Genomic DNA, 26,675 nt, shown 5'->3' with positions numbered 1-26,675 from the left:
AGAAGTGTTCAGCAGCTTTACAGTGCAAATGTCCCAGTGACCCATCTCAACTACCACATCCCCCAGCTCGGTGCCATTGGCCTGCTGAATCCTTACCACAAGGTACATCGTTTCTGACATGTCAGCATAATCGATGTTATAGAGCAGTCGGTCCTCCATACAATTATCCCACGCTTGTGCTTGCCGTGCGTCGGAAGGAGCAAATACCTTAAGCTGATCAGTATTAGCTAAAAACTTCCAGCAGAACACCGTCACAGTGAGACCATCGTCGCCGTATGTGTACAGTGCTCTTAAAATTTCCAATCGATCTGTTGCGTTGTTTACTGCGATGTAGGAAGGGTAAGAGCCGCCCTGCAGAAGCACAGATTCTAACACGCTGGACTGCTTTGAGCTGGGAGGTTTTTGGCCGAAGAATAGAGAGCAAAGTTCATTCTCTATTATCGTGCAGCCACGATGCACGATGCACGAAAACGTGATGAGCGAAAATAGGATCCAACACTGCAATAACGGTACCATTTCTAGACGCTCTTTTGTCATAGACCAAGTGTCAGCAATGTACTGAATACACTGGTTGAGAACGTCTCTATGTACGCATGGGAAAGTTTAAGGAAGTTTTTCTGTAATCAAAACTTAACTTTCAGACCGATTTAACGACCACTTGCATTGTTTGTGGGAGTTTCGTTATAAGCAAAACCAATTATTCCAGCGGTTTTCAGTCGGTGGGGAATTCTCCCCCAGGGTGGGAAATTTAATTGCTTGGGGGGGAATTTTTGATCAAAATTTCGCTAAATATAATGGTTGCAAAACACTTTCCCTCCGCTCATGAACTTGTGAGGGAGGAATTAAATCCTACATGCACCCTACATGGGGGAAAAAGCTGCAAAAAGGTTGCAAACCACTGAATTATCCTAATGCCTCGGCATAACTTTTCGAATAGCCAAGGTCTGTTTATGAGCTCTGTCGTAATGATTTATTGACATTATTTTACCTCAGATATGAAGTCTACTGAATGAAAACTGTGTAATGAATGCACAATTAGAATACAAGTATAACATATAAATATAAAAAAAAGTTTTATAATTAAGTACATAAGGAATTATTTTAATAATTACATATAGCATGACTAAATTGTATGGAAAACGAGACAACTATAAAGCAGATTTTCAAAAAAAGTTGGAAGACAATCCATGTTCAACCAGTGAGTTTTGACTGTATCTGGATCCAAACCCCGTAGGCTGTACTAAATATGTACTAAAACGGTACTAAAATCGGTCAAACACTCTCCATGGGTAGAACAATTTATTTTATTTAGTCCACTGTTGCATTATCAACATAGCAATAAGTGAAAGAAGAACAGGATGGTTTTTCTTGCCGAACAAACCATTGCAATTTTTCAACCGGTCAAACGCAACCAACATCTCCAGCCGATACCGACAGCTGCAATTACCTCCAGGATGAAACGAGTACTGTGCATCGAACTTACTATCCATTTTCTCAATCTCCGCATCGGCCCACTGCTTCTGGGCTAGAAACATGCTGGTTCGATTGCCGTCCCCTGTATTCATGGTTGCCTTCAGGTAAAATGAGCGGGACGCATCGTCATAATGCAAACGGTACGTGGTACTGTGGCAATCGTTCCACCTGTGCGCTAAAAGAATCAACTTTGGGTCGGTCGGAAAGACATCGATGTACTGTTGGTCAGTGGGACCCGGCGCTATCGGGCAGTACAAAATGATGCTCAAGCGACGATTTTTGTACGTGATGTTGCTATTCACGCAGTCTAATCCTAGCGTAGAGTTGAAAAAGCTGTACGGTGTGTAGAACGAGCTGTCGTATCGCAGGTAGTTTAATGCACTGTGAACGTATCCAGCACGCTTGATCGGCCGGCCACGAAAGTCCAGCAATGTACAGGAGGGTTCGACGTACGACAAATTAATACTTACAAGCAGCAGAAGCAAACCGCTGCCCGTAACAAGCTGTATCGAAACCATCTGAGAGAAGACCATGCCCGTTACTAAGCGAGTTGGATTAAGTACAACGCCTTTTATAGACTCCGGATGAGAAGAAACTTACAACAAGTTACTTCATACAAAAAGTTGTCATAATGAATCACGCCATGCATCAACTGTACAATGTATCTGCTTATGAATGTTTCGTAAACAACAATTGCTGCAAATCAATAAGCATTCCCTGCTCCATGAAAGCATTCAGTATTTCCACGAAATTGCTTTTTGATTTCTCAATATCTTTTCAACGAAACGGCCAAACACTAAAGACGCTCCAGATTTTTCTACTTTACTTTTTTTTAGGTTTGCTTCATTTTTCTTTTCGCTTGGAAATAATTTCCTTCACCTTTGTCGCTGCAGCAGTTTCACTTGTTTTGTCTTAATATAAGTACTTGTTTGTTTGTTTTTTCTTCTCTCTCTCTCTTCTTGTGTTTTTTCTTGTTACTTTTTCACTCAATTTTTGTTCTCTGTCCAGTTTGCTCTGTTCCATCATTTCCTTTCCTTTCCTACTGCTTCTTCGGTTTTGCTATACTTTTCTAGCCGACATGCAACCACCACACACGCTTTTGCTCGTGCTTTTCATACATTTTCTTCCGTTTACTTTTGTGTTTTTCTTGCTTGCTGCTGCTGCACTTCTCTGCACTGCTCTTCTTCGTGTATATAAATTAAAATAAATACATTCTTTCATATATATAATAACACATTTAATCAACTGTTCCATTTGTGGGTCTGTGTTTTTTTGTTTGTGTATGTGTGCTTGCTAGTTTAACTCGTTCACTCAATTCTCGTTTCGCTTTTGTTTTTAACTTATCTCGTTTAAGTGTTGCACTTCTCGCACTATTTTATATTCCTTTCACTACCGTAGCGTTTTTAGATGTTCTTTCTTTATGTTCTATCAAACATTTCCTTTCCATTGAAAACTCCACATAAGAAACTGATGCCGGTTTTAGTTTTTGTTCCATTTTCATGCGATTTGCTGCTTCACTGTCATTTTGGTGAATGTATTTTTAGTGTTTTGTTAGTTAGTATTGTTTTCTTTTCTTTTCTTTTGTTAATTGTAACTTAATGTTCGTTTTTATTGTTTGCGAATGGTATTTTGGTATGACTTTCCGTACGGTTTAGCATGTTCTAGACAGACGGCTCGATCTACTATAGCACACTGATTTGCTGAAGAGTTTACGGTATAATATTCCGTAGGGGACAGCAGGACTAAGAATAAGATATCGATGTAACACAAGAACAGTAGCTGTCGTCCGACGGCTGAAGATGGCTCTGCATGGCTGTCGGTAATGCCAGCCCACCTAACACCACCAAACACTCATTTTAAATGATGCCGATGTACAGAACAATATCACCAAGAGAGTTAAGTTTTCTGTGACTAGTAATGGTTTTTTTTTTGACACTCTCGCTACAATCCGCGCGTTTTTTGGCATGCGTCACGTGTTGTGCTTAACACTTTACAGTGACAGAATTTTGCGAATGCTTTGGACGAATCATTACTCCGTACGCAACAACAATCATGACAAGCTTCGAACGATAGTTGATGTGATCGTTCAGATCGATAACGTAAATTCACTAGCATCATGCACATTATACAAGCTTTAATCGAGGAAACGAGTGATGAAACCTCCCGCCATATTCCGTTTGATACCGCATGGTAACATTAACTTTGCATCGAAATCTTCATTTAAATTTAAAAAAATAAACAGCCTTTAAAGGGGATCCTAGTGCATGGCGAACGTAACGTACAAAAGCACAACCGGCAAACGTAAACACAACCAATAGCAGCTTGAACCGCCACACTGCACGTGCATTGAAGCCGTGTTCCATTTGCTTTGCTGCCCGTGCTGTATCATCTCTCAGTTTGCGCGTAAGGTTTGCATTAACAGGGAAATTAAATAGCTAGTTGCAAGTCAAGTTTAACTAATGACTGTTTGGATTGTTTGAATGGATGCTGCTGCATGCAGAGATATGCTCTCTCTCTCTCTCTCTCTCGTTCGTTCTACATAGGGGTTTTAATCGTTTCTAATGCACGGTCTATGCTATTGAACCATGGCGCGGTTTAGATTAGTATGTGTGTTTGCTGTGGTTGAGTTTTTGTTTAAATATAATTGATCGACTTTACTGATTGTTTGCTATTAAGAATGCTGTCGTCTGTTGTCTGTTTGTGTTTTTGTTATTGTTGTTGTTGTTTTCCTTCTTTGTTACAGTTCGTGATAAGTTCGTTGGCAAGTAAATAATGCATTTCCGTTTCCTTCTAACTTTACGCTTTACGTTCCGCTAATCTTCTTATATTGGTTTTGCACTTACTGCTTCATGGCAACTGATAATCCGGCAACACGGGTATTCGTTCTCTCTACATTCTTTCACCTCGTCGCACCATAGCACCGCTCTTCGGAGTTCCGGTATGCCTTTGTATTTAATATTATTAGTATTAGTATGTTTTTTTTTGTTTTGTTTTTGGTTATCGATCACACATTTCTAAGAAGCAGTAACTGAATTCTGGGTTTCATCACACAACAACAGCTTTGGCGCAAATTTGGTTAGTTTCTCGGTGTTACAGAGTAGTTAGTGTGTGAGTGTGTGTGTGCGTGGCATTTTTCTCTTTTGCTTTTCACTGTGTTTTTGTTGAAATCTTTTCACATGGAATATATCTCTCTGTTTTTTTTTATCCTTCCCTTCATCTTCAGCATAAAATGGGTGGTCCTATGTGTAGCTTTTTATTGCTGTTGTGTTGTATTTTTTTTTTTGTTTTGCTGCACTGTTCGTACTACAGTTTGCGCTTCCACTAGAACTTATTTCAACGTAACGACTGTTTATCTATGCGCGTGCCAACCACACGCCACACACACGCTCACTCCTTAACATGCATACATTCATTCCTTGTTCATGCTGATCATACTCTTTCTTTATTGTTCAAACACTCTTCGATCGTTTGCACTCATTATTCACACTCGTTCTGTTCGCGATTCTTATTCATAGCCATCGATGCTTCCCGCTGTCTTCTTTAAACACTCCTTTATAGTTAACATAGCGCGTTTCCTCTCATCCTATTACTAAAGAGTGATGCTCTCGTTATTGGATTACTCTTCCAACTGATTAGATCGATACCTATAGCTTGTTTGCGCTTTTTTATCGCAACACTTTGCACGCTGTTTGCATACTTATCACATCCTGCTGTGATACTTTTAGTCACTATAACGTTCCGTTCCCACTTTTGTTTGCACCTTTTGAACAGTTTTGTTGGTCCTGCCTGTAGTTTCGATTCCGCGCTTTCTTTTCCTTCTTCTTGCACTTCTTCTGATAGTTAACGAGCCTGTCCGATACACACGATTGATTGTGTTAAAGATCAGCAAACTAAGATATTTATACTGTTGCAAACTGTAACTCATCCGAGCCTGTTACGTTCTAAAACGTACCATCATCATTAACACTTTCTCTCGCCTCTCTCTCTCTCTCAGGATTGCTCTACTTTCCGTCTCGTAAAGTAACATGTCTTGAATAGGATAAGAGAGAGTTAGGTTGCGGGAAGTGGTGCGTATTCCTTAATATGTTTCCTTTCCTAAATAAATGTCTCATTCATATGCATTGTCACGCTTCCGCTCTTAGTGATTAACTTGTTTGTTTGTTTGTTTGTCTGTTTGTTTGTTTGTGTCTTCCTAATGTTCTCTTCTATTAGTCGTTTGCTGCCTCCAATTCGTTATAACAACCTCACGTACCTCACCCCACACTCCAAGAACACGAACATGATGGAAAAACATGCACATGATAGCTCTCTGCCTGGGAGGGTGGGTGCGAGGTTAGTAGGTATGCTAGCCGGTGAAGTAACTATAGTTGTTGCATTTTCGTAGCCGATCTCAGATCAGCACTGATCACATTATACCCCTCTCTCTACCTTTCTCTTTCTTTCTAAAAGTATATGCTTTACCTTCTGGTATGGTTGGTTTCTAAGCTTGCGTATTTGTCCTACTGCACACGCACACACCCTGCGCCGTACTCTGCTGTTTACTACGACGTTCGGATTTATAGTAATGTATATGTATACGCACCAAATTCTGCTTCCCGATGCATTGCGTGTGTGTGTGTGTGTGTGTTTGTTCTTTTCCTTCCTCTTATCGAAGCGATTTATTCACCTTGGCATTGCTGTAGCTGCTGCTGTGCTGTGGTCGTGGTGTAAATTGTCGAGATGCTAAAAAGAAGAGGGACGGTGTAAGCGATACTTAAGCAACAGATGTCATCAGTACTGCATAATGTCACTGTCAATGTCATACAAAAATCTGACTGAAATATAATCCATGTCACGAACTCAATTGTGATAATCATAGGTGATACTCAAAACGATTGGTGTGATCAATGCATGCTTCGTGACATTTTTGCGACCAACGCTTGGTCAATCACTACGCCATGACTTTTTTTACTGTGATCAGTTTTGCAAAATGTCACTGCCATAGTCATGACATAGTACGGCTGAAACAAAAAAAAAGTCAGTGTCACGAGCTCTACTGTGAAGATCAGAGGTGACACTCAAACAGTTGTTGCGACCATCACATGCTTGGTGATATTGTGTGCAACCAACTCTTGATCAGTCACTTGGTCGCGACATTTACAGTCGGTGATCATCACGATAGTCATCATGGGAGATATGCGGTGCGTGCGAGTGGTTCCAACAAAACAAAACAAACAAAAACAAAATCGAAACCAGACAGAATGAGAAAGCATGCTCATTTTAGTGCTTGGGACCACACGCCAAATATATTCCAAGACGTGATTATCACCGACAGAAATTGTCGTGACCAAGTGTTGGGTGCGAAACAAGCATGTCAGCCAGCATGTGATTGGTCCACCAACTGCTTGAGTCTCACCTCTGATCATCTCAGTTGTATACGTGAGTTGATTTGAGCTTCGTTTCAGTCATGAGTGTTGGTGACTGAAACAGTGGCATTTGGCAGTACTGTTTACAGTCAGAAAAAGTCATGATTATGCTTGTGACGCCATTAAGCTCAGCTTGTGAGTCATAGTATCGCGGTTGACGCAAGCTCTCGCATGTCGTGTTCAGCATGTCACTCACTTTCATTGAGTATCAGCAATGAGCATCAAGCTACCACGGATATGTTTATTCTTTTCGTTGGTGATTATCTCGTGACACTTATGACATTTTGCAGCACTGGATGTCATGCATTAGTGGCTCTACTTACCCGGCATCACCATATTCATCGTCGGATAGACCCCGGCAATTGGACGTATTTCATTAGGAGGCGATCGGCGGCTTTGCGGCAATGTTAGCGATGGCTAAATGGGTGGAAGAAAAGCGTTTCATTAGTACCGGAAGCCCCACAAGAACTATTTACCCTTCCCACTCCTCCTCCCCTTCCATCTCACTTACATAATACGCCTGTCCGATTTTGACGTACGACATTCCGGTCGCCGCATTGATCGGGATCAGCTGCTGATGGTACGGTTCAACAGCGGCCGCAGCCGCCGCCGCCGCCGCAACCGCTGAGTTGTGCATTACGGCGGCGGCCGGCATCGCGTGCGGATGTCCCGCTCCGTGGCCACCTCCATTTCCGCCCGACCCAGAACCGGCCGCTCCATTACCGCCCCCGTTGCTTCCCACGCTGCCACCTCGGTGCGACGGACCGTTGCCCGCGTAGTAGGACGATTGGCCAGAGTGGCCCACCTGCCCACCACCACCAGCCTGTGCCATCGACTGTCCTCCACCCGCGTGGTAATAGTGTGTTGCGCCCCTCCACCGCCCGGACCACCGTGCTGCGCTTGTTGCGGCACACCGTGTGCCATCGACTGGCCGCCACCACCACCGTGATGCGGATGATGCTGCCCGTGCGGCCCCGCCGGATGCCCCGGATGATGGTGGTGGTGCAGTCCACCGTGCTGCTGGGCAGGTTGCTGCTGCCCGCCGCCCGCCGACACCACCGGATGGCTGCCCGCGTGATGGTGAGACGTCGGTGTCGCCGGATGGTTGCCGGCTCCGCCGTGTCCGCCGGCGTGATGGTGCGCATGGTGCGGCACCATCGGATGGTGCGACTGGGACGCACCGTGCTCGTGCACGGAAGAAGACGTAATACTGTTCGGTGAGCCGTTGCTCTCGTTCGAGTTCGTGCTGGGCGTGTTGCGGCTGTTCACCCCACCGTAGCTGTTGTTGTTGTAGCTCCGCTTCAGGTCCAGGTTGGGCGGTTTCGAGGAGCGATTGAGGCGCGCCTTATCGCCCGCCAGACCGGCGGCGTTCGGTGCGGTCGCCCCCGGCACCACCATGCTCGGTAGCGTCGGTATCAGCGGCGGTTTGTTGTTGTTCGAGGAGTTGCCGTTCGCCGGTGGCACGGCGTTCGGCTGGCCCGAGCCATCGTGGCGGTTCAGCTTGCCCGACGGCGGCGGCCCCAGGATTAGCGGCCCGTTCTGGTTCTGGTTATTGTTCCCTGTATTGTTCTGTGCGTAGCCACCCTTCATGCCTCCCTGCGGCTGATAGTTGCCTCCGCCGCCCGTGCTGTTCGGTGTCATCTGCCGTCCGTTGGCCGATGCGTTGTAGTTGAAGTAGCTACCACCGGTCGGCCCCCCGTTGGAACCGGCCGCCGCTGCCGCCGCCTGGCCTCTCGGTTTGTAGCCTCCCCCGTTGCCCGGCTTTCGGTCGTCCGACGACGCATAATGGTGATGGCCCGCGTATCCTCCGCCGCCCGCAACATTCGGCATGATCGGGGGCGTTGGAAAGAGCGGCATACCTTTGGGCGTTGCACCGGCCGGCACACCGCCGTGATGGGGCGGCATCGACAGGGGCAGCGAGAGCGGTGTGCTCGGCGTCGACTGGGGTGTGGGTGCGTTTGTGGCACTGTTGTTGCTGTGGTTGCCACCGCTGTGACTGCTGTTGCTACTGCTGCTACTGCTACTGCTGTTGCCGCCACCGCCGCCTCCTCCATTCGACGGTCCGTTCGTGCTGGAATAGTGGCCACTGCCTCCCTGCTGCCCCTGCTGCTGCTGCTGTTGGTGATGATGGTGGTAGTGTGCTGCTGGATGGTGCTGCCCTCCGCTGCTGGCGGACGAGTCGGCGTGCGGGCCGGAAGCGGCGGCCGCCGGATGGTGAGCGCTGGGATGGTGCTGCGGTGCACCGGCCGGTACCGGGTGCGGATGGAATGATGCGGCAGTGGGTACCAGTGTGCCGGCGGGGCCGCAGCCGGATGGGGATGGGTCGCCATCGGGCTGGCGAATGGAAGCATGTTCGGGTACAGGGGCTGCGGGAAGGCGGCGTACATCGGGGCTCCGGTCGCCGCCGCCGACGTGGTGTCGGGCAGTGGTACGGGAATATTCGTGGCGAACGGTGAGATCGGCACGGGCGTTACCGAGGCACTGTGCGTGGCGCCGCCCTGCGACTGGCCGTGCCCACCGTTCTGGGGCGGTGTCGTGTTGCGCTTGCCCGCCATCGGTGCCCCGGACGGGCCGGGCGTGGTCGTCGGTACGGTGGCCGTGGTTGTGATGATGCCCCCGGTGCCGGGCGTTTGCGGCATCGGCGGCGGCATGAGTATGGACGCACCACCAACCGTCGACGGGACGGGCGTCTGAGGAACGTAGTAAGTGATTGGCTGATTCCAGTAGTTTTGGTACGTAGCACCTGCAGGGAGGAGGAAAGGAGCAAAGGAAGTCCATGTTAGTTGTATAGTGGTAGGAGCTCGGAAACGGGTAGGTTCCGTGTTCGGAATCAATTTGAAAGCCGATTCCGTTGATGGAATCGATTCCAATTTCGGAGCCGTTTCGGAAAACGATTCCGGAACCGATTCCGAAGTAGACTCTGGTGCTGATTTCTGAGTCGATTCCGGAGTAGATCCCGGAGCCGATTCCGAAGTCGAACCCGGAATCGATTCTCAAATCGGAATCGGCTCCGGAATCAAAATATGTTCCGAAATCAGTATCGGCTCCGGAATCGGTATCGACCTAGAAATCACAATTTGCTCCAGAAACGGAATCAGAATTAACCCCAGATTTGGAATTAGCTCCGGAAAGAGAATCAGTTTAATTGAATTTAAATAAGAAGTTTCAGAAGCGAAATCAATCCGGAAATCTTCATGAGAATGGATCGTTTACAAGTAAATTTGGATACTTTGCGACTATCAATACGTAACATCATTGGACCCAAACTTTTTTATGGAGATGGCGAAACTGACTCCAGTTTCGAAGCTGATTCTGATTTCGAAGTCAATTCCGATTTCAGAACCGAGTCTGATTCATGAGCCGATTCCGATTTCAGAGCAGATTCTGGAGCAGATTCTGGAGCAGATTCAGGAGCCGATTCCGGAATCGTTTTCGGAAACTGATTCCAGACCTACTATCCAGAATCGATTCCGAAAAAAACTTCATTTTTCTAAACACTAGTGTTGTAGACTGTGCTGTTGATGAAGCGATCAATAGCAAAACCCAAATTCCTGCCCAGCCTTACCATTGAACGGGTATCCTATACCGATCGGATAGCTAATGGGATACTGCGAAAGCTGGCCGGCTGCTGCGGCCGCTGCCGCAGCCTGGGCCGCCGGGAACTGGTCGGACGAGTACATGACCGGGTTCTGGTACAGTGGCGCACCGGTGTATGCTGCGGCCGCTGCCGCACTCTGCGTGTACGCGATCGGATGCAGCACGGTCGAGGCGGCACCGGCCGGGGCCGAATAGATCGACGCGCCCGGCGTCGAACAGAGGCTTGCCTCGCGCTGCTGCTGCTGCGGATCGTACACCGGCACAAAGTACCCGCCGGACATTTCGGCCGGATCCATTGCCGTGGGATATGTGTAGACCAGCGACGATGGTACCGCGTAGATGGCACCGTCCGGCTAAATAGAAGCAACAACAAAAACAGCGCGTGTTTAGCAACGACTCTCGTGCAACGTAATCCCCACTGCTACCTACCGCAGTCTGATATGTCGTCGTGGACAGGCCCGGTGTGCCGGTCGCATACACGGTAGTACCCGGATGGCCACTACCACCACCGTCGTACGTGACGGTGTACGCACTGACGCCCGCACTCCCACCGCCGTTCGGTGTAGCGCTGGCACTGGCGTAGCTCGTTAGCGGCACCACCGTTTGGACCACGTTCGCCACCTTCACCATGTCGTTCTTCTTGTCCACCTCCTCCTGCCCACCGTCAGTCGGCGTTTCACTGCGATCCTCGTCGTCGTCCTCGTCGTCGTCATCGTCGGCGGCGTCTAGCGTGCTGCTACTACTGACAGGATCGTGTACGTGCAACAATTGTACAGCAGCACCCAGAGCCGGATTATTGTTGTTGTTGTTGTTGTGGCCGGTCGGGTCGGTTTTACCGAGCGCCTCCAGCGTGTCGCCGAGATCGTCCGGTTCGTCGCCGGTCGTTTCCGCCACCTCGTCGATCAGCGATCGGTCCTCGTCCAGCAGCGTTGTAGTGTTGGCAGTATGCACCAGGCTTCCACTGTCACTCGGATTAGTACCGTACTGAATCTGGCGAGTAGGGAAAGGAACATTTTAGTGAAAAATCTTTGCATTTTTAGCTCCAACCTGCACGCACTTCGTTCATATCGATTGGCTGCAGTTCGCTGGCCTGCAGCATGGGACTGGTGGCTTGATGTTTCTGCAACTTCAGCGCGCCAAGCTCGTTTGTGGTTTGTGAGATCTCTTCGCAAAGGCTTGAGTTTTCTACAAACGACCAAAAAAGAACACATTTAATACGAGCTCCCGGCAAGACAGCACAAGAAAGCAACACGCACCATCCATGTCGGGATTATCCTTAACGCTCAGCAACTTTAGGCCGCCGCCACCGGTGCCACCACCACCCGCATCGTAGCACCCGAGCTCGTTGACCACCTCCTCCGCGATGGTGGTCGGTGGTGACGCCGTCATCGTCATAATGGTCGTGACGGCCCCCGGTCCATTGTCGGCCGGGATTACCGTCTGCAGCCCGCAGTCGACCGACTTACCGAGCACCGGCCCGTCGATCGAGCTTTCGAGCGAGCTGCTGCTGTTGAGATTGTTCTTACTGTTGAACGATTTCTGCTTCTCAAACTTTCGCTTCGACACTTTGCCGCCGCCCGCTGCTGGCCAGGGACCACCACCCGTCGCCGTCGGAGGCAGATTGGAGGGATCGAAATGGTACAGCGAGCTGGATAGGATGACGAAACACAATAAAAGATGAACGTTAAACCCAATGTCATGTCATGGCGCAAGGTGGCCACCCATCTCTTACCCGTCCTGGTTTACGATTGGCTGGAACGTTTGCGGATCAATCAGTACGCTGCCCTTGGGCACGCTTGCCATATCGGTTACGGCCCACATCACGCCGCACGTGGCCGACGGGGATGGTACGCACGGTTCCGGTGTGTGGTCGCCGCTGCCGTAGCCGGTCGGGGACGGTGTTACCGAGTCCGAGCGGATCGATTGCGTTTTGTAACTGGAAGTAAGGTACGACCTGCGTTTGAAGGCAATCGTTACTCATCGGTCGATCGGGAAGCCTCTACCGGACGCTTCGGGATGGAACGGATGTGTGAGTGGTTCTATGTAGGCGGTGATGTGCCGAATGACTCAGACCGAGTGAATGAGTTAAATATTTGCAGGGAATGAACTCACCAGAATGATTTGTTTCACCTGATTTGTGATTTAACCCTCCGTGCCGACTACCTAGCAGCTCACTAAATGCAATTTAACTCATTTGTGAGTTTATTAATTCATTGGAGCGTTATATTTGCAGTGGCTAGCCATTCTAAGGGAGATGTTATTTATTTACACTCGCACCGTAATTTTGTTCTGTCGCAGTGCTGCGGAGAGTCGCAGTGCTACCAAATCAACACTCATGACTGAAACGAAGCTCAAGTCAGCTCACGTACACAACTGAGATGATCAGAGGTGAGACTCAAACAGTTGGAGGACCTATCACATGCTTGATGACATTTTGTTTCGCACCCAACTGTTGATCACTTACTTGGTCATGACATTTTTTGTCGGTGATAATCACGAACATTATTGAAATATACTTGACGTGTGGTCCCAAGCAGCGAAATGAGCATGCTTTCTCCCTCTGTCTGGTATGATGGTCACAACAGAGCGAGAAACCTTGCTTATTTTGTTTCTTGGAACCACTTGCCCGCGCCGCAAATCTCTCATGATGACTATCGTGAGGATCACCGACTGAAAATGTCGCGACCAAGTGACTGACCAAGAGTTGGTTGCACACAATGTCACCAAGCATGTGATGGTCGTAACAACTGTTTTGAGTCTCACCTCTGATCATCACAATAGAGCTCGTGACACTGACTTTTTTTTTTGTTTCAGCCGTACTATGTCATAACTATGTCAGTGACATTTTGCAGAACTGATCATAGTAAAAAAAGTCGTGAAATAGTGGCTGACCAAGCGATGGTCGCAAAAATGTCACGAAGCATCCATTCGTCACACCAATCGTTTTGAGTATCAGCTCTGATTATCACAATTGAGTACGTGACATGGATTTTGTTTCAGTCAGATTTTTTTATGACATTGACATGTTGTCTTCAATGAGTTGTTACCCTCACGAATTATTTAAAGCGCAGTGAGTGGGTTGCTAGTCGGCACGGAGTTTGAACTCTTGAAGAGTGAGTCCACCAGCAATGTTAACTCACCATTCCAACTCATCAACTCTGAGTAAAATCACTCTAATCACTAATCACTAGGTGCCCCAACTGAGATTTTAACGTTAATTACGCCTTTCAATAGCTTTTAAGTCACTGATTCTTCAAGATTGAATCCAGCGACCGACCACACATCACATCGTTTCATCCCTAGGCAGATTTCCGGTTAGTACCTTCCACAGAACACCCCCCTCCTCTGCCGAATCTCCTTCCATCGACACAAACACTCACCCACTGCTCGACGGGGACAGCCTCCAGGGCGTGTTGGTGCTGGCGTTGGAGTCCTGCTTCGTGAACAGCCGGGCACCGGCACTTTTGGTCGACGTTATCGAATCGCCCCGCAGTAGCGATGCATTCTGCGACGATCCGCCATAACCACCGAAGCTGTGCGATTTCGAAACGCAAGGCCGCTCGTCCGATCGTCCCTCAATTGACTAAAAGCAGGAGGGGGGAGGAAAAACGGAGTGAAATTGTTAACACGGATTGTACCAACAGCAACAGCGGCAAGCTGCACGTTCAGCTCGACTGAGCGCGCAAGGTGATGCGGTAGAGCATGCGGCCTGTGCAAGCCGTCTACCAGCACACACCCGTCGGCGACTCGTACCACGGATTGTACTTTCAGCAAGCGATTGTTCTGCAGTTTCTGCTGGTGCCGGACAGCATGGACGTCAATCAGCGTCGGGCCGCCGCCGCCACCACCAGCAACACCAACACCATCGGTCGATATCCACTGCCACTGATCGGACTCGGAATCATGCTGAAAGTCCTCCACCCAATAGAGCACGGCAATGGGAGGTTGTGAACAGAAAACGGGGAAATTGGAATGCGGATGGGGATGATGGGAGGGGGAGGGGGGGGGTTATTTGGAAACATAAACCACGGGAACCATAGAAAAAGAAACAAGAAAGAAGAGAGAAGAGAGAGAGAATGGAAAAAAGGAAACGAAACTACAATACACCGTACATTGATTACAGACACACAGCGCCTTATCCTAAGCACAGGTACACACACACACAAACGCTCACACATTCACACAAGGACACACGTACAGCAGCACAATAAGGGAAAAGGGAACAATCTGCCCGCACCCTCACCCGACGGTCTTACCTCACGGTTTTTGAACAGCCTCCGCTTCGACTTGTCGTACTCTTCGTCCCGCTCCTCGAAGCTTTTCGCCTTCCGGTCGAGCATGCCCCGGTCGGGACAGTGCAGCAACCCGCTACCACCACCCCTGCCACCCCCACCTCCACCGCCTCCTCCTCCATCTCCCCCGCCGCCACCGCCAAACCGATGGTACTCGTCGAAGCTGTGCGTGTCCCGCTTCAGGATCGACTTGCGCGGCTCCTCCGAGAAGCTGTCCGAGATGAGATTCTTGAACCGTATGTCCGGGATGCGGGTGGCCGGCGTCACCTCCGCAATCACGCACTGCTGCGTCGCGTCCACGTTGTGCTCCATGCCGAAGTACGCCGCGACCCGGTGGATCAGCATCCGGTTGTAGGAAGACATGGGCGGAAACTTCATCTGGCTGCGGCTCCGGTCCATCGCGAGCGACAGCAGCTCCTTCTCGATCTTCATCAGCATGTTGCGATCTTTGAAGTTCTTGTTCAGCGTTTCCTTGAAGAACTGCAGCAAATTCACGCCGCTCTGGTCGGTGAACGGGTCGCACAGGCTGTCGCGCGACATGAACGAGGCCATGCCGCCGCCACCGCCGAGGCCACCGCCACCGCCATCGACGCTGGACGAGGAGCCACCGCTTAGGTTCTTCAGCCGGGCCGCCTTGTTGCCACCCTTGCCGGAGGCGCCGCTGCGTTTCTTGCCACCGCTCGGCGGCGTCGTCGTTGGACCAGTGCCCGCCACCCCACCGCCACTTCGCATAAGGCCATCGGTCGGACTGTCGCACTGTATGTAGCGCGTTTCCGTTTCGTGCGAAAACTGTATATTGATCGGACCGTCGGTGGCGGCACCGTCCTGGCTGCTGCTGAAGTTCACCTCCCGCTGCTGCTGGTGCTGGTACGGACCGTGGCGGCCATCGCTATCACAATAGTTGCTGCTGCTGTTTGCCGGTGACGTTGCCGGCGAGTGTTGCTGCCTGTCCGAGGACGCCGTCGTCGGTTCGCCGCCCATCGCCTGCTCGCCAGACACGAGATGGCTGTGGTTGGACGGATTGGTCGGACCCGCCGGCATACCGCCGCCACGGCCCCCACCGTCCGGTGTGTCGATGCTGCTGCCACCGGGCTGCGTCGGTGAACACACCGTGCTGACGACAGTCGGCGCCGCCGACTGCTGCTTCGTAGTGCCGGTGCTAGTTGCCGTCGATTTGTCCGTCTCGCACACCGCAGCGGCACCGTTCGCTTTGCCGCCGCCATTGTTTTTCACGCTGCCATTGCTTTTCGGGTGATGCTGATTGCTACCGTTGCTGCCGGCGTTCGGGTTGAAGGACGTCTTCGGCGGTGTCAGCTTCGGGAAGTCTAGGTCCAGCTGACTTTTGCCACTGGTGCTGCGCTGCTCCTCCCCGCCGGCAAACAGGACAATGTTCGGCGAGCCGTTGCCACTGCTGCCCCCTCCTCCTGCTCCTACTCCACCACCTCCACCCGGTCCGGAGCTGTTGTGTTTGGCGAGCGAATCGGTGTCGCTCATCATGGTGGATGCCGATGCTGACGCACCGCCGTTTCCTCGCTCGGGCTGACTCTGGGGACCATTGCAGAGGGTGCCAGTGTTGTTGCTGTTGTTGTTGTTGCCGCTGGTACTGCTGCTACTGACCGCAACCGCGTTGGTGGTTGTGGTGGTAGTGCTGGCAGTGGTCGTGTTGATCGTACCACCCGTATTGCCGCCGCCGCCGCCACCGCTGATTGGATTGCTGCTGCTGCTGCTGGTGTGCGTATCGGATGGTGATCGCGGCGTCGGTGTTCGGGGCGGCGAGGTTGACTCACGCATCGCGTGACTGCGGGTTAAATGCTTGCCTTTTCCACCAGCAATCTGTCGACCGGGACGAGAAGGAAAAAAAAAGATTGAGCCGTTAGCTTTTTGTAAGGAATGGTTTTTTTTTATTTTGTTGATCGTTTAAAAACGGTCAAATATACCAAAAAAAATTTCATTTCAAATTGGATAGTAATTAAAAGCAAAACGACTAAATCTATACTAATAAATCATTTCAACCTTTGCCGAAAGACAGATTTCCATACGCCCACCTCGCTTATCGCCCGTAACTTAATTGCTTTAAATCTCGTAAACGCCTGTCAAGTAGCAGGGCTAAAGATTTATCACACTTTGCACCCAACCCATCGGTCACACCTTTCTTTTGCGCAGAAAAAAAGCCCCCCACCGACATCCGTCTTCCACTTTTTCCAACCCAACCAAAACGCTCCATCCGGCCAAAGCGCCACTTGTAGCGTGACATCCCGAAGGCAACATTGAAGGTTAATTAGTAAGCCCTCAACCTAGACCATCCGGACCGACCGACCGACCGCCACCTAATTGCTACGCATTCGCCACTCTTCCACCTTACATTTTCTACCCTTCCACTTCTGCCCCGGTTTTCCCCACATCCATTGGTTTAGCTCTGGCACCGCTTTGTGATTGGGTCAGGGTAAAACGATCTTGCTATCTCACTTCCACCCAGTCGGACGCTGGCACCGTGGTATAGGGATAGTATGCAAAATGTTTTCCTTTTGAAAAGGCAAAAAAAAATGCAAAGCCCGCTTTCCCTGTCGGCGTGGGATGTTACCGTTACCGTGTGCTTAATTGTCACTATTATCCGGCGGTTAGCCTCGACGGTTAGCCCGACGAAACATGATAATGTACAGAGTGGGCGTTATACGCGGGATCCTCGAGCGGAGCGGAGCGCGACCGTTTGATCCTTGCTGTGTAGCCTTAAAATTTAATTTTTGAACTCCAGTCACATGAAACCGCAGCGACAAATTGAGTTCTATTTTCATCGTGGGGAGCACGCAAATTCAAGGGAAAAATTTAATTAGTTGGACATATTAACTTGAAAGCACAAATGTGTGAAAAAAAACACAATGCTAAACGCACCTAATTTTCTTACAAGAATATACTTTTAACCAATTACTCACTTTTGCTCGAGAACACTATCGGGTGTCACGTTTGTCAAATTTATCACCGCATAGATTATTCACAGGACAACGAAAGGCGCTACTGATAGTGTATTTTCCCAAACTTCTTAGACATTGTGGTCCAACCCCGACGTGGCTGGCTTTCGACGACGACAAAAGCGGAAGCAACTTTACTATCGGATTAGTTTCCGAATCACTTTTCTAACCGGAAGGAGAGCAGCATTCACATTGATTAGTGCTAAGCTGCCCGTTTCATGGCATGGCAGGAGATGGTGGTGGTGGTGGTGACCGACCAGTCAGGGCCAAAAATTATGGCCCACGTGGAGAGCGTGGAAAACAGATTAGACAGAACATATTTTACTCCCACCTATTTTTCGGGTTTCTGTTCCTTTCTGCCAACAAAAAAAAAAAAAGTCAGGGGAGTGGACGAACTCCTTACTTCGTAGCCGGCTGGACCCTTCCCCAGTACCGGGAAAAGCAAAACTTATCCGATTAACCAACGCGCCGACCTAGCCCACAAAAACAAGCGAGAACGCTATCAGCCAAGCGTGGAAAGCGGTTCCGGTCCCGATAGCACCGACCGCTTCCGGGGCTCTCCTTTCACGATAGATTAACGCCGCACAGGGATGGTAGTGCGCACGGCCGTGAAAGGTCGATAGCGTGAAAATGTGATTCGAACTTTGCTTTGCACCCAAACCTGCCCCAATGCTAATGAATGTCCCTCCCCGCTCGCTGTACACAGAAGAAAACCGTGCTGGGCTGGCTGGAAGACTGGCCTTTCGCCAACTTACAAAGCTTCACGCCTTCACCTTCACCCGATGAATAGATATTTGTCTTGGTTATCCATTAATAATTAATCATAATTCAAACGCAAAAGCCCACAGAGAGAGCTGACCTTCAAACTGACACCTGGAGAAAATGATACCGACTCATATTCAAATGAGCATTGCCACACGAAACCGCGTCCTACGCGTTTTCCTGTCGGAAACAAACCGCGCAGAAGGGTCGCGCGCAACTTTTGACTTCACTTCCTAAAAGTTAATGCCACAATTTCACACCAAACGTTTGCGGTGGAAGCCATTATCAGCGAGAAGCAGAGGAAGAGAGAGAAAAAGAGCGGGCGTCAATAATTCGGAAAGCTTTCGCGAAGTCAACATCAAGGTACAAAGGACTACTGGCGGACCCCGCACAGACACCGATTTCCCCCTTCTGCTGGTACCAAAACTAAAAGGTTATTAAAAAGGTCCGGAAAGGTCAAACCCCGTGGGGCGGAAAACGCGACCCGCCCGGGGAGTGTCATGAATGCCGCCGTGGCGTGGCAAATCACACGCCACTAAATCAATAAATTCCAACCTCCCAACTGGTAGGGAAGAACGCGCATTCCCATCTCCCCAACACATTCGGGGTCCCCTACAGAGTGTTGACCTTCTAGCGGGCGCCATACTTACAAAAGCCACCACAGCCAATGGCACCACAGTTCATGGGGTAATATCGAAGGTTTTCGAAATTCCCCCTTCATTTCCTTCGCGATGATTGCACACGGTACGGTACCACCATTTGCTTTGCAAAAGAAATTTTGCACACCGGTGGTAGGGCCAGCACGAACTGAGGAGTCGCGGCGGTTTTGCTTTGATTATTATTTTACCCAAAACTCAACTTTCACCTCCCGCCCCAAAACCCTTGCCTAGGCAATCAAATAGGGGGTGAAATAAATCACACAACTAAACAGCCAAGACCGTGAACTTTAGGAAAATGTCAATGCCAGAGTACAGTATGTGTGTGCGTGTGTATGATTGCTTGTTTTTCCTGCCCCATCGCTCCTCCTTTTTGGAAGCGAGGCAATTTGATAGCCTTCAAACACCGCGGAAAGTATCGAGGTTGAAAAATTTTACATGTTTGGTGGGTTTTCACCCTCCCCAGGATCGACGAAAAGTATCGTTTTTCTCTTGGTGCTTTCCTGTAGTATCTAAGCATTCAATTATCATGTCCCGTTGCCAGTGTTTTGCAGTCATTTGCTGTTTGAAAACATAAACAAGCTCTGGTATAGCTTCGAAGTGAGCTCGGTGTGGCAGAATTGCATACTTTTGGCATACTGGGGCATACCCTACATTCTACTCATGTTCAGACTAGCAATGGCTCAATTGAAAATTTGGCGAAATCGGAATGTGTTGAATCTGATTTCTCATCCCTGGATGTTTCCTAGCGATTTTGGGCGATTCCGGATAACCCTAAAATACTCTATTTGAGTCCAGGTGTCTCCCGACAGCTACACGGTGTATAATACGATTTTTTTATGATTAGATTCAGAATGATAGAGAAACATTAAAAATACGTTTAACATCAACTTTAACTTGTTTGAACGACAATGTAAGGCTCGCGAGTCGCATGCGACTCCGTGCTTTCGAGATCATTTATAACCTTAATCATTCATAGCGGGTTTTATTTCATGCATTTCATTTCATATAGAACTATTGCACATTTTACTCTTGGTTCATCTATTTGGCTCTTCACGCACAAACTCTACAATCTTTTTGTAGAATTTGGCTCTTTCGGTCGAAAACTTTGCCAACCGCTGATCGGAACTGTCCGGGCTTATCAGTAATCGCTCGTACTCAACCAACCCACCAACCAGAGTCATCCGGTATCGCCCTGAGTCATCTGGAGTCATACGAATTCGTGGAGTCATGGGAGTCGTCCGGAGTCATGCGGAGTCGTCAGAGAATCGTCGAAATAATCGAAGTCATCCGAAATAATTCAAATCATTCCAGAGCCATCGAGCCATCTAGAGTCATCCGTAGCCATTCAGAGTCATGTGAAATCATCCGGTGTCATCGAGAGTCATCCAGTGTCATCCAGAGTCATCCAGAGTCATCCAGAGTCATCCAGAGTCATCCAGAGTCATCCAGAGTCATCCAGAGTCATCCAGAGTCATCCAGAGTCATCCAGAGTCATCCAGAGTCATCCACAGTTTCCATTCATCCTGAGTAGTTCGCGCTTATCCGCAGTATGCATTAGAGGAGTATGCATTAGGAGTATGCATTGATACGAAGCCATCTGAAGTTGTCCAGATTCATCTGAAAACTTCTGAAATCGTCCCGATTAGTGGAGATTTGTTAGGATTCTTCCACGACTGCAGATTCAAATCTAGTTTTGATTCGGAGTCGGATATAAACCCAAAGTCAAAGTGGATTAGCGACTCCACTCCAAATTACACTTCCCTAATTCAAACTAGAAAGTATCTTCTTCTTCTATGGCACAACAACCATGGTCGGTCAAAGCTTGCCTGTACCACTAGTGGGCTTGGCTTTCAGTGACTTATTGATCTGCCCTTAGCAATATAGTCAAGTCCTACGTATGAGGACATGATCCATTTGGGGCTTGAACCCATGACGGGCATGTTGTTAAGTAGGATGAGTTGACGACTGTACCACGGGGCCGGCCTACTAGCAAGTATTCATTCACCATTTACGTTACAAAAATACGTGTAAAACTCTCAACAGTAGCCGTTGTCACGAATTAGGTCCAACATAAACACACTACTACAACATCATTTCCGCATACACTTTGATGCATTGTGTTCATTCCCATCTCTGACTTTATCGTTGTGCCAATAAAAGGCAGAAAGTACACACTCTACATGTATCTCTTTCATTATCCGCCCAGCGGTGGTAGCACAGTAAGCGAGCGTCAAATGGTTTTCCCCGGAGCCGAGCCATCCAGCGGAATGTAATTACCCGCCAATAAAGAGCAACGCTTTAAGCGAGGCGCTTCGAGACAAAAGAAATGTCCTGCTTTCGTGCCTACACTAATCTAAACACAGCAACACACACACACAACGAGACACACGACACGGCCGCAAAAAACAGTGTTGGATGGTGATGAGTTTTCCATTGTTAGTACTGTCACGGTTAGTGGGTTTTTTTTTTACTCCAATCCCGTTCGTCTTTGATATGTTTTTTTAACGATGACTCGTAAAAGAGTGCAACGATACCGGTGCTCCACCGGAGAACGTGGAAAAACTCAACACTATTAGCCTGCAGACGATGGGAAAAATCATCGACAAAAAGAGTGGTAAATGGGTAATCAATACATTCTGTAAACTTTTACAGCATGGAGAATGGACAAAAAACAAACATCGCATAACTACAATCATCATCCGCTCGATACGGGTAATTGCACCATATGTATGCGCTGGTGATGCAATTTAAATTTTAATTAGTTACTCATCACGAAACACGGACCGTTCATCAATAACGGTCTGTTTGGTTTGGAGTAGGATTGGGAACGTATCCCGGCGATGTGCTGAATGTGCATATGAGAGTAACCTATAATGCCCGGAAGCCAATTTAAGCACGCATCGCATGGCAGAAATGTAATTTGTGTTTGTTTTCATTTAATTTTTGTAGGCATGTTTTTGTTGTTGATTTTTTTTTAAATAATATGGCACACAGTCTATGGCCTAAAAGCGTATGCTTACAGCTAGCTGAAATTATTGACCCTATTTAATCCGGATTGAAATGGATTGAGGGCGGTCCCGTGGTACAGTCGTCAACTCAAACGACTCAATAACATGCCCGCCATGGGTTCAAGCCTCAAACGGACCGTCCCCCCGTAGCAAGTATTGACTTGAATTGACTTGACTAATCCGGCTGCGTGGTAATTAACTAAGTCTCGAAAGCCTGTATAGGCCGCGGCACGTCCGCGTAGGAAGTTACGCCAAATAGAAGATGAAATGGATTAAATATTGGGCAAAATAGAGAAATCGTTAAGGCCGGGGGGACGCTGTCCGTACTCGCTGGTGTCATTTCGATTTTCGCTAGCGCATCTGGCGGCTGGTGGAAGCTTTTTTTGGTCATCGAGAGAATGGTCATGCCGGATCTCAAAATTAAGTAGTTTTTCCATCGTTTTTTGTCATGACAATGGATGCAATGTGTGCAAGACATGTACATCTACCTTTTACAAAACTATTCTCGTCCAAGTTAAGTAAAAAAACATGAAAAAATTACATATTTTCTGAAGTGACTCCAGATTATTTGGAAAAATGCGTCGGTCAGCCGCCGCCAAAAAAAATTTGAAATTACACTAGCGAGTACGGGCAATGTTCCCCGGCCTTTACAGCTCTTCTCAACAATTAATTAAAAGGGGATGGGCGAGTTATTTAATGCTAAAATAGTTTTAAACGACCAGTTAACTTAATTCCAAAAAGTTGATATATTGATATTCTGGCTTTAAGCAGGTAATCTTGTGTAGTTATTGATTGTTTTTATAGAGCTATTTTAGAGATTATTTTTAAAAATTCTGCATATAGGTTATTAATATCCAATTTTAGACATTAATGTGTGCGTTTGGTTCCGACCGTGTTCATTTCAAAATTTCAAAAACAGGAAAGGTTATCGGGTATCAAGCAGGTAGTTTTATTGCTTAACAAAACTATACATAAGTTTATTAGTTATAGGAGTTAAGATAGAGACAAATCCTGCATTTCCTTGTATTGGCATTGTAGAAATAAACAATTAAAGTTCAATCTTTCTACAAAACATCATCCATTGATTTCGTGGTTTATTCAATCTGAAGCTACATTTGAATTGCTATATGCAAAAAACGACAGACGACAAACTCTCTTTTTTCTACTTTCAACAAACAACCTTTTCGGCCTTCAAAACGCTAGAACAAACAAACAAAAAAGCACAAAAACCAACGTGACGTTCAAGCGAGAGTAAAAAAGAAACACATCCCACCGCCCAAGTAGCTTGGCTAAACTACGCCACCAGAGCGACGTCATCTGCACCAGTTGTCACCGACATTAAGCCAAAAAAAACCCCTCCCTGCGGTCCCGTTGCGTTTCCTCTCGTTTGCCCAAGATTGTGTGAGTGTGTGTTTTTTGTTTTTGTTTCATTTTTTGTTCCCTCTCACCATCCGCCATCCGCCAGCCCATGTTTACCCTGCCCTTCCCGTACTCATTACTCATTCGATACGGTCTTTATCTGCCGGGACGCTAAGCCAGCAATGTTAAGAGCATATCGAGAACGGGATCGCCACTTCCCGACCCTTCCCATCCCGACCCTGTTTCTTTGCTCCCCAGCCCCATCTTGCCTGCCACTGTCCGTTGTGAAATGGCGAGTAATCACATTAAGAAAACTTGCGGCGACGCTTGCTGACACGGGCATATGATGCTGGCCGGACCGATGCGCGGAACCCCATGCCGTCCGTCCGTCCGTTGTCGCCGTTTCAAGATCGTTTGGCAAGTTTTTGGCAGCGGCGAAATTGCAATCTATCTTTAGCCTAAATGGCGTACAAAGGCGTACAAACAAGCGCACGGAAAGGTAAACGTAAGTATCCGCGTCCATGTGAGTGTGCGTGGTAGAGGGAAAGAGAAAGAGGGATACAAAGGACAAACGAGTGGGAAAAGCTGATGAGAAAAATGGTCGGAAAAAACAACAAAAAATTTCAACCTTTCCTGCCGAACAAAACACATCCAAATCCCTACGTTTTTCTGTTGAAAAAATGGGATAATGTGTTCGTCAGAAGTTATAACAACTCTGTTCTCTTATTTATGGTGCTTTTTTTTCTAATGTATTCTACTGTAAAGGTCACACGGTTTGAAAGATCTAAAAAATAGTAAATGAAGCATTAGCCGGGACATTTTTCCGAAGCAAATAAGAAAAGGTATAAAGTGATCCAATTTTCCCGAAAGCGATGTATAAATCCTGCTCAACGCTGCCAGAGTACAAAACTCTACAGCTAAATCAATTATTACCTTCCGACTGTTCGTAGCATGCTGTTCCCGCCTTGCTTATGAAAGAGACTCAGACAAATTGTAATAAATGTTATAAGGATTTACCTTCCAAACAATACGTTTCATCCCCTTCCCCCAGCTCCCAAAAGCCGTTCGGATCCTTCTTGCTCACACTTCCCCAAGCGGCAGCGGTACTTAACACGCTTCGGGTCTATATTTACCACAATGAAAACGACGCTTAGCTTAGCCATCGGGTAACAACCTGGCGTGCGGAGGGCGGGGGGCGGTTTGTGTTTTTGTGCACCGCGTGTGAATGTGCTATCTCGCACCTGCCCACCCGGCATGCCCTAGAGGCTCCGCAAATTTGAACTCCGCAAACGTAAACAAGTCGAAATGGCGAAACCAAACAAAAAGCTTCCATCACCGTCCCCCATCTGAACAGGGCTCAGCACCAAGAAACACACGCTTTTCCCTGACTTTCTCCTTCTCCTTCTGTTTCGTACATGACCAAGAGGATAGAGAGGTTTGGGTGGCAGAAGCGTGCGCTTTTCTAAACACCCCCGAGGGACGATACGGGCTCTCCCCCAGCAGTAAAGTAAATTCATCATAAATTTAGAATCATTCGACCTATAAATAAATGCTCCATTATGCATTGCCGACCCACCCCGTACTCCGCACAAACGAGCGCACAATTTCTTTGTTTGCCAAAAAAAAAGAACTTAAAAACATGTGCGTTTTATGTGGGAGTGTGCGCGAGTGTATCGTTTCACACATTTTCACCGTTTTTTTGGGGATTTCTTCCTTCGTTCGCTGCAGGGAGAAGGCGGTGACTTCACCATCTTTAATCTTCGTTCGTCATATTGATAGCGTGGAAAGAAAATATTGTCCTTTTTTGGTGTACAGCGAATTCATATGATCATAAAAAAGGAAAACAAGCTTAGGGATTTCCTTCCAGGCATGAAAAAGGGTGCTTTTTATACAGGGACACATCTATTAATGGAACTCTTTTCATCGATCCTTATGATATTTCCGTATGCACCAGTTTACTGCGCTGTTAGGTCTCACAAGCTTAAAAGTCCGGTTTCTTTTACATGACGGGACAACAAATAGTGCAGGAATTGTATATTTCTAGAGAAATATCTTCCAAACCAACCGGGCACATTTACAATTCTCCAATGCCAAGTCTAACATTATGCATACGCTTGGGTCGTTTATTTTGATTGTATATCCAGTCGTACACAGTTTCAGATCTCTCGATAGCACCAGCGTTTGTGTGGACTTGAACTTCGATATGGTTTACATCAAGTTGAGCGACACAAACAACATACAAATAAAGACAAAGATCCTGGTGCAATTGGTATACACTTTTCACGTGAATCGAGTAAATATTCAGCTAGTTTAGTATTTTCCAGTATCTGCTTAATCGTTTGTAAAATAAATAAATACATTGAAGACATTCAAATAACCAGAAAGGCGCATTTGTTGATGTAATTCTTACATAGCGTTTGCATTGAAAAATACGGACAAACAATTTTCATTTATCTTCACTTGCGCTAAAGAAATGCTCATTTCTCTTTTAATAATGATATCCCATGAGTCAGTAGGCAAAATTTGACACTTCTATCAGTCGACCTCTAACCATGAGGGTAAAAAAAGCGTCTAAATCAGACTCTTTGTGGCAGTTCGTTCACGTCGGAATCTACAACATCTTGACACTATTTCTACACAACAATTAGACATCTACACAACAATTAGAGCATCGAAGAAAAGCCCTGTTCCAAATGGCTGACGTCCCTGAGCGACTTGAGGCTCCAAAGGAAGCTGGAGATGAAGACCGAAGGAAAAGACGCCATTACGCTGCATTCGCTTAGCCGGGAGGTCAATGCAACTGGCCAAACAGTGAAATAGTTCCAAGGAAACAGGAGCATACATATCTCCCTATACAAAACGAAGTAAGAGGTGACGCTCACGTTACGCTCACGTTACGCTCATAGGTGACGCTTGCTCACTATAGAAACTCTGTGTACGAAAAAGTTACTCACTATAGAACAGTGTTGCTAATCAAATATGGGTGCTTGGATGATTTTTATTTCTTTGCGGAGTTTCCTTTCTTCGAGGCAACAAGCAATGGTAGAGTGATTGAATCATTGAGGTATTCAAATTGCAAGAAATCATTGTATTCTTCTGCCGACGTATTGAAAGTGTATCAACAATTATCAAATTATTCCCAGTAATTCTAAAT

At 47.5% G+C, this 26,675-nt stretch overlaps 1 protein-coding gene across 1 annotated transcript in view; it reads right to left on the bottom strand.

Moving 5' to 3' along the window:
* Positions 1 to 4,757: 4,757 nt before the first annotated feature.
* Positions 4,758 to 26,675, bottom strand: part of LOC120898515 (protein encore) — a 37,450-nt gene continuing 15,532 nt past the window's right edge. The window contains 13 exon segments of the mRNA XM_040304473.1: positions 4,758 to 6,195; positions 7,202 to 7,295; positions 7,390 to 7,683; positions 7,686 to 8,838; positions 8,841 to 9,621; positions 10,444 to 10,828; positions 10,905 to 11,465; positions 11,533 to 11,660; positions 11,732 to 12,123; positions 12,208 to 12,429; positions 13,856 to 14,058; positions 14,229 to 14,390; positions 14,732 to 16,600. Of these exon segments, the coding sequence (XP_040160407.1) occupies positions 6,119 to 6,195; positions 7,202 to 7,295; positions 7,390 to 7,683; positions 7,686 to 8,838; positions 8,841 to 9,621; positions 10,444 to 10,828; positions 10,905 to 11,465; positions 11,533 to 11,660; positions 11,732 to 12,123; positions 12,208 to 12,429; positions 13,856 to 14,058; positions 14,229 to 14,390; positions 14,732 to 16,600 (6,321 nt within the window). The 3' untranslated portion in view covers positions 4,758 to 6,118.

This window comes from Anopheles arabiensis, chromosome 2, assembly GCF_016920715.1.
Source record: "Anopheles arabiensis isolate DONGOLA chromosome 2, AaraD3, whole genome shotgun sequence".
NCBI lineage: Eukaryota > Metazoa > Arthropoda > Insecta > Diptera > Culicidae > Anopheles > Anopheles arabiensis.
Note: the sequence above shows the minus strand (reverse complement) of the source record. Positions and strands in the feature narration are given on the sequence as shown.